Source organism: Oncorhynchus gorbuscha, linkage group LG14 (genome assembly GCF_021184085.1).
Source record: "Oncorhynchus gorbuscha isolate QuinsamMale2020 ecotype Even-year linkage group LG14, OgorEven_v1.0, whole genome shotgun sequence".
Lineage (NCBI taxonomy): Eukaryota > Metazoa > Chordata > Actinopteri > Salmoniformes > Salmonidae > Oncorhynchus > Oncorhynchus gorbuscha.
The window spans coordinates 53,249,063-53,262,835 of NC_060186.1; the positions used below are offsets into that span (position 1 = coordinate 53,249,063).

The following is a 13,773-nucleotide window of genomic DNA, read 5'->3' on the forward strand; positions in this document are numbered from 1 at the left end:
CTCTCCCTTTCTCTCCCTCTCTCTCCCCTCTCTCTCTCTCCCTTTCTCTCTCTCTCTCTCTCTCTCTCTCTCTCTCTCTCTCTCTCTCTCTCTCTCTCTCTCTCTCTCTCCCTTTCTCTCACTTTCTCAATCTCTTTCTTTCTCTTGACAGTTCCAAATGCCTGATCTCATTGATGCTTTGCTTATTGGTTTGTTGTTTGTGCTCTGACATGTACGTGTTCAGTAACAGAAACGCATCCATCATGGTACTCTTCCAGCAGGTCTCTCCCTGGGAGTGCAAGAGTGGCATGAGTTTAGGACCCAAGCTCTGATTGAGAGGGGGAATGAACAGCACTCAGCCTGGATTACGGTTGGTGTGTGGACTTAATTTTATTACCTGCTTTGTTTATTTTGTCGTGTTTTCCTGCTGTGTGTTTGCTCTAGCTTGTTGAAGCTGGGATAACCTGGTGAATGATCTTTCAGATGTAGGCTACTTACAGTGCAGAGTGTGAATCGCAATGTTCCAACAGGGAGAAGTTCCTTTTGACTGCATAGTTATATAAATCACTTGTCCGTGTGCCCCATCACACGAACATTTAAAATATGTCAGTGAAATTATTCCGAGTTAATTTACTCAAAGATTATACAAGTTTCGCTGAAATATGTATTTTATAAATGCTCCTTTGTCAGAAGTTGTTTAGTAGGTCCTAAATCACTTCTCTACAATTATCATTTCAAATGTCATCCGTGAAATTAAAAACTAATGGAGGTGGAAATTGACATGCAAATTCTTTAGATGGAGTTATAAAACTAACTTTCAAACACAATCTATCTCATATAGTTCAGTTGGAAGCTCAAAATAACACGCTCTCAAGTGCCACTATTGTATTTTACTATTTTGTTTTCTCTCCTATTGTGTTTTACAAATAAAAATGTTTTCGCTGACTTTGGTCAATGGGGATTATGGGCCGACCACATGCCCCGTGCCTTTTGTTTTTCCTTTCTGTTGTCTTTTTTCTACTGAGTGAGTAAATTGATAAAGGCACCACAGATAAAAGACAAATATGCATTGACAAGGGCTTTCAGCTGCAAAAAGGTCATTAGGAGCTTCAGACGTATAGTTGGGTTTGCCTGATGCCAGCAGATTGACAATGACGCCCCAGGTTACAATAATTGAACTGGGAGAATAGCAGCCAAGTCATGTCTTTAAACTACATTAAGAACTTTTACGAAGGATGTGTAAGTATGGGGATACCAAGAATATATAAAATATTCGACGATGGTCGTGGTCACTTTGAGCCCAGTGAGTTCTCTGAATTTTTCATCCATATCATCTACCTGTACAATAGTGGATAGACTGTTGCATTTGTTGATAGATGACTACGTGTCACATATAGCATAGTAAATATCCTACTTTCAGTATAGGTTTGTGTTTGAAACATGACAGATAACCTATTACCAAAATACTCCATGCATTACTGATTTAATAAACATTTTTGAAATTGTTTAATTTAGATCTGATATTTGGTCCATCTGCTAATTTTTTCACGAGGGTGGTGTATTCCAATGTGTTCACAAATGTTCACAAATGTTCACAAATGTTTGTGTAATTCATGAAATGATAATCTTACTTCTGCTTCCACCGTTTTCACACACAATTTTTATATTTTACAAACAAATGCTGTTTTAAAGCCTTTTTCTGTCTGTTTGTTTTAGCTCAGGCCTCCGACAGTGATAGGCCAGTTCCACACACTTTTCTTTGGCTCTGTTCGGATGTTCTTTCTGGGCGTCCTGGGCTTTGCAGTCTATGGCAATGAAGCTCTCCATTTTAGCTGTGATCCAGACAGGAGGGAGTTAAACCTCTACTGTTACAACCAATTTAGGCCGATAACACCTCAGGTAAGACAGCTTCGTGCATTAACCTATCTGATAATAGAATACAAGCTAGACAGAAACCATTGGTAATATGTCAGGATCCACAAACAGTGGTGAATTTTCACTCTACCATCGTTATAATATTCTTATGATATTGTATAATGTGATTTAAACCCAACAGTATTCATTCCAGTCATTAAGTTCCAGTTGAAGTCAATGTAAATAACAATGTCATTGTTACAATGTTATGTTCAATGTGGACTTGTGAATAGGTTGTTTTTCCACTCGCCAGAATGTTATTCTGCTTGCAGGTATTCTGGGCATTGCAGCTGGTAACTGTTTTAGTCCCTGGAGCTGTATTTCATCTCTATGCTGCCTGTAAAAACATTGACCAGGAGGATATCCTTCAGAGACCTATATACACCGTCTTCTACATCATCTCTGTCCTGCTAAGAATTATTCTGGAAGTCATCGCTTTTTGGTTGCAGAGCCATCTCTTTGGTTTCCAGGTTCACCCACTCTACATGTGTGATGCCAGTGCCCTAGAAAAGACGTTCAATGTCACAAAATGCATGGTGCCGGAACACTTTGAAAAGACCATATTTTTAAGTGCAATGTACACTTTCACCGGGATCACGGTGCTGCTGTGTGTTGCTGAGATATTTGAGATACTCTGTAGGAGATTGGGTTATTTGACCAATCAATGATCTGTGTGATATTTGCTACAGAGTAATTGATCACATTTCAAAATTCTGTGTGTCTATCCAGGTCTCACATGGACACCAATGCCGAAAACGACATACCTCTGCTTTTTTTTGTTCGGAGTTGACACTCAAACACTTCTTTCCATAATCCCATTATTTAAATCAAGTCACACAGATTTAAACCTTATTTTGTCAATAGACTAATGATATTGTTTAAAATATGCAGCTTTCAATCATTGGCCCACGTAAGAAAGAAAGGTGTTACCAGTAATTCTAATATTTTACATATTTGTACCCAGTGAAAAGTTTTATAGCATTCTTGTAGTCTTTTTAGGGGCCTATAGACAAACCTACAGTAATGTAATCTAATTGTCCAGTACAACATATGGCCAATGTCATGTCATCAATGGTAACATCCTGATACCCTACGACAGAAGCTGAAAATGGGTCATTTTAAGGCATAGGCAGGCAAAAATGTCATCTAATGAAGCTTAGATTTGATTTCAATATTTGGCTTTTAGCCACAGCTAAAATTTTATATTATTTTCAGGCCATAATACATTAGTAATTGTACATTTTGTATGAATTGAAGTACCGTACTATATAAAGGTTCTCAAATTAGTTTTAAATTGTAAAGATTTTTGCACATCTCATTTGATGATTGTGAAATTAAGGTTTTGAAATACTATATATAGGAATGGTATCAATAACAACAATAATAAGTTAAAGAAGATGGGTTTCCATGCTACCAGATTTATCATGCAGATTCTGCACATCACTGTAGATTTAAGTGTGATTGCTGATAAGTCTGCTGGTCACAGTGTGGATGGTTAACCCATATATTTGACTATTCTAAGACCCTTTTCATAGCTTGAAGTATTATGCTTTTGATTTAACACTGTGCTGTTGCTGTACTGAAAATAATGACCTCTTTTGTTTTGTATCTGTAAATTATTATCAGGCATCCATCCAACTTTGTTATTTTCAGCTAAATGTATCATCTCAGGTACAATATGGCATACTGCTTTCTGGTATTTGTGACAGATGGGTAGTTTTAAAGTTTGCCTCTTTCATTTTGTACAGAAAAGCCGAGGTAACTGTTAAAAGAAGCAATGACATTCATTTGGTTGTCAGTAAATCTGAGGAGTATGTTAAGGAAGTGGGATCAATTAGTTATCTGTTACGTAGGTTTTTTATTTTTACTCATGTTTGGTTGATATGTTTACATTTCTTATGGTAATTGAATTTCATTACATCTATTGTCTGTTTTGACTGAGTGTTCTTTATAAAATGCATAGAACTTCTCAGCACTGTTTAATAAAAGGGGCACATTTTATGACCAACTCATATCTTAGGACAATATTGTTCTACAGTATGATGTTTCAAAAAAAATCTGTCTGTTGCTTTTTAGCTCAGGATCAAAAATGTTCTTATGTTTCAAAAGTATCAGTTAGATTAGTTGTGTTTTGTTAGAGGTGGTGCTATGCAGCAGCTTTAATGGACTGACAAACTGTTGTATTGACAAAGCAACCCTAGATTAACAGGACTGCTGCATGCCCAGTTTCAGTTGCGTTCTATACATACCCTGTGTTCATGATAGCCCCATGCTATCTCTTGGGGGGGAAGGGTCAATATGCAGTGTAATCACAGCAGATCATTGTGTCGAACAACTCCCCAAACAACAAGCTGCATGCAGTTCCTTGATGACAGTTTACTGCACAGGTATGCCATAATTCTCATTGATTGTTATTACATTCATGTTATAATATTGTTGGCTACACAGCTCTTGAGATCACAGTGGAATGCATTGCAGTACACAGTAATGAATATAATATGATGCTCTTTTGCTTTAATAGTCCTCCGGTCCTGCAGATGGCGCTACACGTATTGAACAAGGAGCAGAATAATTCTGCGCGATAAGGAACATTAAAAAAAATATATATAGATAACTAGCGATCCACATTTCGATTGTTGATTAATCTGTTATTGATATTCTTAGAGATGGCTCTTCCACCACAGCTAAAAGCCATTCAGCACTATCTAAGAACTGCACAGGAACATGAGAAGAGGGATCCTGTCGTGGCTTATTACTGTGAGTTTGTACTAGCCAACTCGGCTAACGTTAGTTGCCAATCATCTGTAAACGTATCGGCATAACTATGCATCGTCAAGTCAAATAGCTAACGTTAGTTACCTAACTATTGCGAACATGTAAATCCGCAATGTTATGAGATGCGTAGAGAGGTTAGCTAGCTAACGTTAGCTATGGAATCATAACACCAGATAGTTAATGGTAGCGGCTAACGAATCATCTTGCCAGCTACAACTTTGACAAGTTTTCTTGTTGACAGTTACCCGCTAGTAAGACTAAGTACGCGCACTTCCTGCACCTCTGCTTGTTTCACTCGGCTTTTTGCTTCCACAACAGTAGTCGAGGTGCATAGCATTTATTACTAGTTAATGTTACTTGTTAGCCAACTGGTTTAGAAAGGTCGGCTTTAGACAATGCTCAAAGTAGCTTACGTTAACTAGCTAACATGCTTTGCCACCTTTGCGAAAAAGCAGTTTATATGGTAAGATCATGGCTGGTTATCTGACTTGCCAGACAGTGTAAGGAAGATATGTGCCTAACGTTGGGTACATTTTGTGACAATCCCTTTCTGTAGAAGAATCAACATAACAAAACGTCCTCAAATGACTTGATTTAGCCTCCTCCCGCAACCTTAAATTCTTTCAGATGGATTGCCGGTAATTTATTTACACAAATGACTTTTTGCCTTCAAAATATTATGAGCGACAGCCACCTAAATTTAAAGGGGATACTTCGGGATTTTGTCATTGATGCCCGTTATCCACTTCCCCAGTTAGATTAACTTGTGGATACCATTTTTATGTCTCTATGTCCAGTATAAAGGAAGCTGTTTTGTATGCTGATTATTCAATACAATAGCAAGGTAATGTTGATAAGAATGTCTTCATTTCAGCATCTTTGGGTAGCATGCATACAGCTCCATTCAGTGCATAGTACGTAATGCCTAATTTAGCTCACTCCTCACTACAGTAGGATACACACAACAGCAGCGCCATCTATTGGCGTGGGAACATCTCGTAACAGAAGTTAGAGGTAGTTTCGCAAACCAATGCGAACTAGCGTTAACGAACTAGCAGATACCCATAGACTTCCAGCAATTGCATTTACGCCAGTTAGCAATAGAGTCAATCACCACCTTCCGGAGACACCTGAAACCCCACCTCTTTAAGGAATACCTAGGATAGGATAAGTATTCCCTCTCACCCCCCCTTTAAGATTTAGATGCACTATTGTAAAGTGACTGTTCCACTGGATGTCATAAGGTGAATGCACCAATTTGTAAGTTGCTCTGGATAAGAGCGTCTGCTAAATGACTTAAATGTAAATGTAAGCTAGCGCTACTTAGCAACTTATTTCAAACTGCACGCAGAGACATAATGATATCCAGGAGTTCATCTGACTGGCTGGGGAAGTTGCGTTAGGCTCTCAGAACAAAATCATGCAAAGTTTAGTAACCAAGATATCTCCACTATAATAATGTGTTAAAATTGTTAAGTGCTTTTCATTATACAATAATAATCTCAAAGTGGATAGAAGAAACACTACAACAATTATTTTATATATGCAACCATTTCAAACGATGTGGAGGACCTGGGCTTGGGTAGTTTCACGTGGTCTGCGGTTGTGAGGCTAGTTTGACGCACTGCCAAATTCTCTAAAACGATGTAGGAGGCAGTTTATGGTAGAGAAATATACATTCAAATCTCTGGCAACAGCTCTGGTGGACATTCCTACATTCAGCATGCTATTTTATTTATTCACGTTTATTTCAGTTCATGAAATATAGGACCAACACTTTACACGTTGCGTTTATATTTTTGTTCAGTATGTGTGTGTGTCGACAATTCCATGGTAACAGAATGACGCTGAGACTTGAAAATGTGTCACTTTAAAATGATGCCAAACAAAAGCCATTGATTGCACAATTAAACAAACCATACAACTCTGTGCAAAAGGACACATTTTTGCTCAAGGACTAATTTAAAAAATTCCGGTAAAAATTGTGCAAAAAAAAACATTTACTCCAAGGACAGTGCAGATGTAAAATTTGGTAACAGAATGATGGTTAAATATCCCAAAATTTGATTTGACCATGTTTTCCAAAAACGGTTAAATATCTACTCTGAATCTAGATTCAAAGATGTCTGCAGAAGGAATGGGAAGTCGGCTATAATGACACCTTAAATTGAACCTCTTTTGGTTATTGAACACTAGAACAGAATGGCGGTAACATAATGACATCATGGGTCCCTGATTTGTACTATACAGAAATGCATAGTTATGAATGGAATTTTCTTCATGGGGATGTGTCCTGAATAGCTACACAAACATTGAAAAATGTAATATCTTCCTTTGCATGTTTGGGTATTGTTACAAAACCAATAACTAGCCTACGGATATTGTTGCACTCGCTTTGTCTAGCACTCCTAGGCCTAGTTACTGTGGTTTGTAAAAATAAAAAAAATGTGGTGTCTATGTAGAAAAATACACGTTTTACAATTCATCCCAATCGATTGGTCAAAAGAACAGACGACTTTCGGTCAGCGAAAGCCCTAGTTGGCAGTTGATTAGATTGTTGTAATAGGGAAAGAAGGAAGTGTATTTAAATGCCTAAATAAAGATTGGCAATAGGTTTAGCTACCTAAGAATCTTCCTGCATGTCTATGGACCAATGACGCTGTAGATCAGCACGCAATACATGTGTGCTTTCTCACATCTCAAATTATGGGCAGATTTGAGTCATTTTCATCTTTGTTACTAGCCTTGTTCTTGTTAGATGTTATGTACATTTTATGGCTTGGTAGCAAATGTCATTGCCATTGAGCTAGTTTTCATAGTAGCAGTAAACAGCAGCAAGTGATATGAGCGATTTGAGAGAGATGTGAAAGGGAGTCGAGTTACAGCCTCGCTCTATCCAATCGTAGCAGTAGGATCAAGTTACAACCCACCCATTTCTTGAAAGATAGCTGAACTAGCCAATTGAATTGTTTAGAATTTCGTCCGGGCAGCTGAAAAAAAATCACAATCTTGATCACGGAAAATGACATAAAAGGACTGCTTTCATAAGCATCTGTGATCACATCATGATGTTACGTTGTACCCATTTGCAATGAATAGATGTTTTTTGTATCTTCTCAAACCAACAGCAGTGCCTATATGATGTCTTTCCATACAGGCGTGACATGCTGGAGTGGTGCTTCGATGTGAATGTTGTTGATCAGTTGACTAATATAAGTCCCAAATGGAAGGAAAACAGATTGTCATCTGCAGCACCATAGACTCCAAAACAAGCTCAATATCTCAATGCACATTCCTATTTAATATGCGTTCACCTGTGTTGTGAGTAGGCCTATGCCCTCTTAATTTACCCAGTTTATCAAGCAATGTACCATTTAAAAAATAAATAATAATACCGTTATGTAGTTTGGTAAAAACGAAGTCCAATATATTGTTTGATTTTAAAATTGGTAAATTAATGCAGACATGGCTGTGTCTGAGAAATGTTATCAATATTCAAATGTAATGATTTTGAATATCGGCCCTCACCCTCCTTGACTCCCAAAAATCGGTATCGGCATCGGCCCTAACATATCCACGTTGGTCGTTTCTACCAGGTTACTATAGCGAACCATGTGTAAAATGGACTGTTGGAGAATGCTTCCCTCACTGATAGAGTATACTGTGGCCTTCCTGTCTGGAAGCTGGAGCCTGATAGGCTCCCATTGAGAGGGGCTGCTGTCTGCCAATACAAGCTTTAACATGGCTCCTGACAGAGATCCAGTTGACTGACAATGGCTGCCTTTGGTTGAATGGAATGTGCAGGACATGCTGTGAGGTGGATTAGCCAAATATGCTTGGAAACATGTTTTTCCAGTTTGGGACCACTGCCCGCCTGGGTCGTTCATTCAAATTGGAATGGTGGGTGTGTTGGTAGAATTGAAAGGAAATCAATACATTAATTGGTGTCCTTTGGATGTCTGTCCTGTTTTTTGTGTGTGTACTATTATGAATATTGATCTGCAAAAAAATAATGTTATAGCAGGGGGGGGGGGGGGATTGTCTGTTGATGGGGTTTAGACAAAGTGTAGTAGTGGTAACTTCGTTTTTTCTTGACTTTTCCAATTTTGTCAGATTTTTTTTATTTATTTAGGCTTGTTTGGACTAAAGCAAAGATGGTTGAATGTCTTTCAGCGTCAGAGTTCCTTGTTTGCACAGCCAATGTGTGGCAGAGTGGACCATTAATTCAGCATGCCACTGGAGGTCAGCACCAACATGTCTCTGAATGACTCAACCATTGTCTTTGGGAGGTTGTAGAGCTGAGAGCCATAATCACTGACTACTTCTCTCAACCTGATTCTGCCTTTTGTTTGGAAATCTTATAGTTGAGCAGTTCATTGTTATGGATCTATACTGAACAAAAATAGAAATGCAACATGCAACAATTTCAAAGATTTTACTGAAATATACTTCATAAGAAGGAACTCAGTGAATTGAAATAAATTCATTACTCCCTAATCTATGGATTTCACATGACTGTGCAGGGGTGGTCCTGGGATGGCATAGGCCCATCCAATCGGAATTCCCCACAAGGGGAATATTTCTGCAGACAGAAATATTCCTAAACACCCCCCTCTCCTCAGATGATCCCGCAGGTGAAGAAGCCGGATGTGGAGGTCATGGGCTGGTGTTCATAATTTAGGCTGAATAGGCTATACATACAAAATTATGATAAATAAAAAAGTATACCAGTTAAATGTAAGAACCAAACAATTGACAGCTGTGCCATATAGATGGGAATAGATTTTTGACGTACTGATTCCATGGCACATGGTTTATGAAGAGATATGCAAAACGACGCCGGATTCAAAATTATTATACAAAATTCTTGCAACCAATAAAATGATATTTTTATGGAGGGATAAAAGCTTCCCAGCTCTGCAGATTCTGCTGCGAAGAGTCAGAATCATTAGATCATTTTTTTTGGTACTGTCCAAATGTAGCTTGTTTTTGGTCACAGGTCCAGGAATGCCTGAGGAATTGCAATATTTACCTGGAGCTAACTCTGCAGATGGCACTAATGGGCGATCTGAAAAGTAATTGTCAATCGATCAATAATAAAATAGTAGTTTTAGCAAAAATAAACAATGAAAATAGAAAGCTTCAGAGCTTTTGTGAAACATCACAGTACAGTAAAACAAAATATGCCAAATAGAAATCCAATATTGATGGTGTTAAGAGAATGAATGATGGGAGGGGTTGAATTGAGCTGAAGGTTGGGAGTAATAACAGCTAATATCAACTAGATAACTAATGTAATAATTAGTGTGCCTGTAAAACATGTATAGGTTAAGAACTTTTTTGAAAGAGCACAGTTTGAAAGATATGGAAATCAAACCGGATGGACATCAGAAATTGATGGTTGAGGGTAGAGGAAGGACAGGAGTAAAAACAAACTAATTAGAACTATTGTGTCCATAAAATGTATATAGTATGTATTAGCTGGAAATACAGGCCTATGTTATTCACTAGTTTTCCCTAATTGGGGGATGTGTGGTAGGGTTGCAGGGTAATAAAGGAAATATATCTACATATAAAAAAACTATATATATATATTATTCAAAGGAAATATATCTACATATAAAAAAACTATATATATATATATATATATATATATTATTCAAAAGAAATATCTGAAGGATTGGAAGTGATGCAGACAATTAGATAGATTGATGGAAACTACAATCTGCCAATATTGCCATTTACAGTTAGTTAGCTGGCATTCTAAATCGCAGTGTTTCAATTCCCCTTTAACCACCATTATTTAACCCAAGTACCCCTTTTCTTGACTGTGGCACCTGTATCTTTCCTACTAGTGTAGACCCCTGCACCATGGCGCTGTGCTACAGTATTCATTTATGGAAAAGGCTCTCTTTAACATTGTTTTCCCTCCCGCTTCCTGGAGTTCACCCAGCCTTTGGATTGAAATGCTGCTACATAATAACATCCTTGTAGTGAGGAGAGCGAGTACGCAGGCTAGCATTCCAGAATACACAATTCTGTTCTCACTGCAGATGTCAGTGAAAACACTTGGTCACGTCCAAACTGAGGTCTCGGCTCACACAGTTTTACATTTCATTTTTTTTTAAATGTCTAACGTCAAGCTTGCGTAGGGGATGCATGCCAGGACAAGCATGTATTCTTCCCATTTATAACCATTTAACAAGGATGCTAGTTACATTCTAATAGTTCTGAAACCCGAAAGATTATTGACCGAATGTTATAGGCGGTTTTGTTGCTTCAAGATATATTGACAAGGATGTCTTAGCGTAGGCCTGCGTTGTGGTGTTTCAACTACCACTTTCCTGTTTCTGTGAAAGCACCGTTGTATGGGGAAAAATATTAAATGACTGCTTGTAAGATTGGGAAGTATTCTTGAACATTATCTTCGAACAGGACTGTCAACAGTAGAGGACACTGATCCCGGGAAAATTGGCTACATAGTGCATCATACAGGGATGCTTTCTGTATTTTGACAGTTTAAATATCTTGACAACTTGATTGCTGACAGTCACAAAATATTTTGCTTATGTCAACAATGGACTAATGAAAACACTTTATCCTTTAAGCTGCATTCAATATTTCTATATAATCAAAGTAGGCTAGAGGATGAATGACTGCTGCTGAGTGTCTATTTTTGTGTCACCTTTTTAAGTCAACATATCATTGGACACTGTAGTTTGTCATTCTCCTACATCTCAGTCTGGGCGGGAGATGATTTCCAAAAACTTGTGAGAGAATGCTGTAACCACTCTGGCCATCCATGTTGTTCCCTTACTCAACATACTCACATAAAAAGTTCTGCCCATGGCAAAATGATTTTTTTTCCCCTGAAGTACAGTTGAATTATGGTTTCTATTTTCATGGCCTTGTATCGTGAATGGTCTCAGTGTTGCATTGTTTCACGGGAGGAAAGTTGGATGTTAATGCTGTATGAGTGTAATCGCTTGACAAAGGATGAGATTGTGGGTGCCCACTGTGATGTGCTGTGACCAACATCATATGAACAAATTGATCCCCATGGCTTTGGTTGTGGTTAATTCTTTAGGAAATATTGACAGGCATACTTTGGCATAGTTTTGCGAGACATTTTCATTCTCAGCTTGCCATTGTCTGGTTAAAGGACAGTGATTTTCAAAAAAAAATGTTCGTAAACTTTTTGAACAGTGTTCTCAATTATTAATATTCTCCTGTTTTTTAAATATTTTTTACATGCTTTTTTTGATAGATGATAGAGGGTGAAGCCTATTAACAATACATGTAATTATGGGGAGCATATGAAATAGTGTCTATCAAAACTGAACTGAATAGAATCAAATTGAACCCTAAAGTAGTGACTGTATTATTATGTTCTGCTTTTGTCTCATAAGTTGGTGACCTTAACCCGTGTCCCTCCGGGGTTTGATGTTCGATTGACATTTGAATTGAGTCCGTGTTATCGTTGGAGAGATGGAGATAACCATTTAACAGGCCCAGTCTGGCATTTTGGTTCCAGCCCCAGGCTTTTCCTTGTTCATTTTTAATGCAGCAACATTCAACCGGCCATACACTATGATGACATTCCAGGTGGGGTACTGCTGTCAGAAACTTGAGAAACAAAGAAATATATGTATTTTCTCACTCTTTTAGGCCGCGTTATTATATAGCTGCCTTGAATGCGGGATTTAGCCTAGATGGCATAATTTATCATTGAAACAGACTTGCAGTGCATTCGGAAAGAATTCAGACCTCTTCACTTTTTCCACTTTTTGTTACATTACAGCCTTATTCTAAAATTGATAAAATATTTTTTTCCCCTCATCAATCTACACATCATACCCCATAATGACAAAGTAGAAACGGGTGTTTGCAAATGCATACATAAAATAAAAAATAAAAAACTGAAATATCACATTTGCCTAGTTAAATAAAAGTATTCAGACCTTTTACTCAGTACTTTGTTGAAGTACCTTTGGAAGCGATTACAGCCTTGATTCTTCTTGTGTAGGACGCTATAAGCTTGGCACACCTGTACTGGAGGAGTTTCTCCCATTCTTCTCTGTAGATCCTCTCGAGCCCTGTCAGGTTGGATGTGGAGCGTTGCTGCACAGCTATTTTCAGGTTTTCCAGAGATGTTCGATCGGGTTCATGTCCGGGCTCTGGCTGGGCCATTCAAGGACATTTAGAGACTAGTCCCCAAGCCACTCCTGAGTTGTCTTGGCTGTTTGCTTAGGGTCGTTGTCCTGTTGGAAGATGAACCTTCGCCCCAGTCTGAGGTCCTGAGCGCTCTGGAGCAAGTTATCATCAAGGATCTCTCTGTACTTTGCTCCATTCATCTGTCCCTCGATCCTGACTAGTCTTGCAGTCTCTACCGCTGAAAAACATCCCATCAGCATGCTTCATCCTAGGGATAGGGAACAGTTTTCCTCCAGACGTGATGCTTGGCATTCAGGCCAAAGCGTTCGTTTCATCAGAACAGATAATCTTGTTTCTCATGGTCTGAGAGTCCTTTAGTTGCCTTTTGGCAAACTCCTAGCGGGCTGTCATGTGCCTTTTACTGAGGAGTAGCTTCCGTCTGGCCACTCTACCATGATCGGTGGAGTGCTGCAGAGGTGGTTGTCATTCTGGGAGGTTCTCCCATCTCCACAGAAACTCTGGAGCTCTGTCAGAGTGACCATCCCTTGATTGCTCAGTTTGGCCAGGCGGCCAGCTCTAGGAAGAGTCTTGGTGATTCCAAACTTCTTCCATTTAAGAATGATGGCCACTGTGTTCTTGGGGACCTTCAATGCTGCAGACATTTTTTGGTACCCTTCCCCTAATCTGTGCCTCGACACAATCCTGTCTCGGTGCTCTACGGACAATTCCTTCGACCTCATGGCTTGGTTTTTGCTGTGACATGCACTGTCAACTGTGGGACCTTATATAGACAGGTGTGTGCCTTTCCAAATCATGTTCAATCAATTTAATTTACGACAGGTGGACTCCATGTTGTATAAACATGTCAAGGATGATCAATGGAAACACAGTGCACCAGAGCTCAATTTCGAGTCTCATAAAAAAAAGGGGGTCAGAATACTTATGTAAATA

The 13,773-nt window shown here is 38.6% G+C and overlaps 2 protein-coding genes across 3 annotated transcripts in view; both read left to right on the plus strand.

Moving 5' to 3' along the window:
- Positions 1-201: 201 nt before the first annotated feature.
- On the plus strand, positions 202-3,901 carry LOC123995952 (gap junction epsilon-1 protein-like). Its single transcript, XM_046299604.1, has 3 exons — positions 202-353; positions 1,696-1,878; positions 2,166-3,901. Exons 1-3 carry the CDS (start codon positions 324-326, stop codon positions 2,559-2,561), a joined length of 609 nt encoding a protein of 202 aa, XP_046155560.1. The 5' UTR covers positions 202-323; the 3' UTR covers positions 2,562-3,901.
- Positions 3,902-4,445: 544 nt separating this feature from the next.
- The window catches only part of LOC123995101 (vacuolar protein sorting-associated protein VTA1 homolog), a 45,105-nt gene continuing 35,777 nt past the window's right edge, over positions 4,446-13,773 (plus strand). For both annotated transcript variants that reach the window (XM_046298419.1, XM_046298420.1), the window contains exon 1: positions 4,446-4,650. In XM_046298419.1, the coding sequence (XP_046154375.1) occupies positions 4,560-4,650 (91 nt within the window). In that variant the 5' untranslated portion in view covers positions 4,446-4,559. The remainder of the gene's footprint in view (positions 4,651-13,773) is intronic.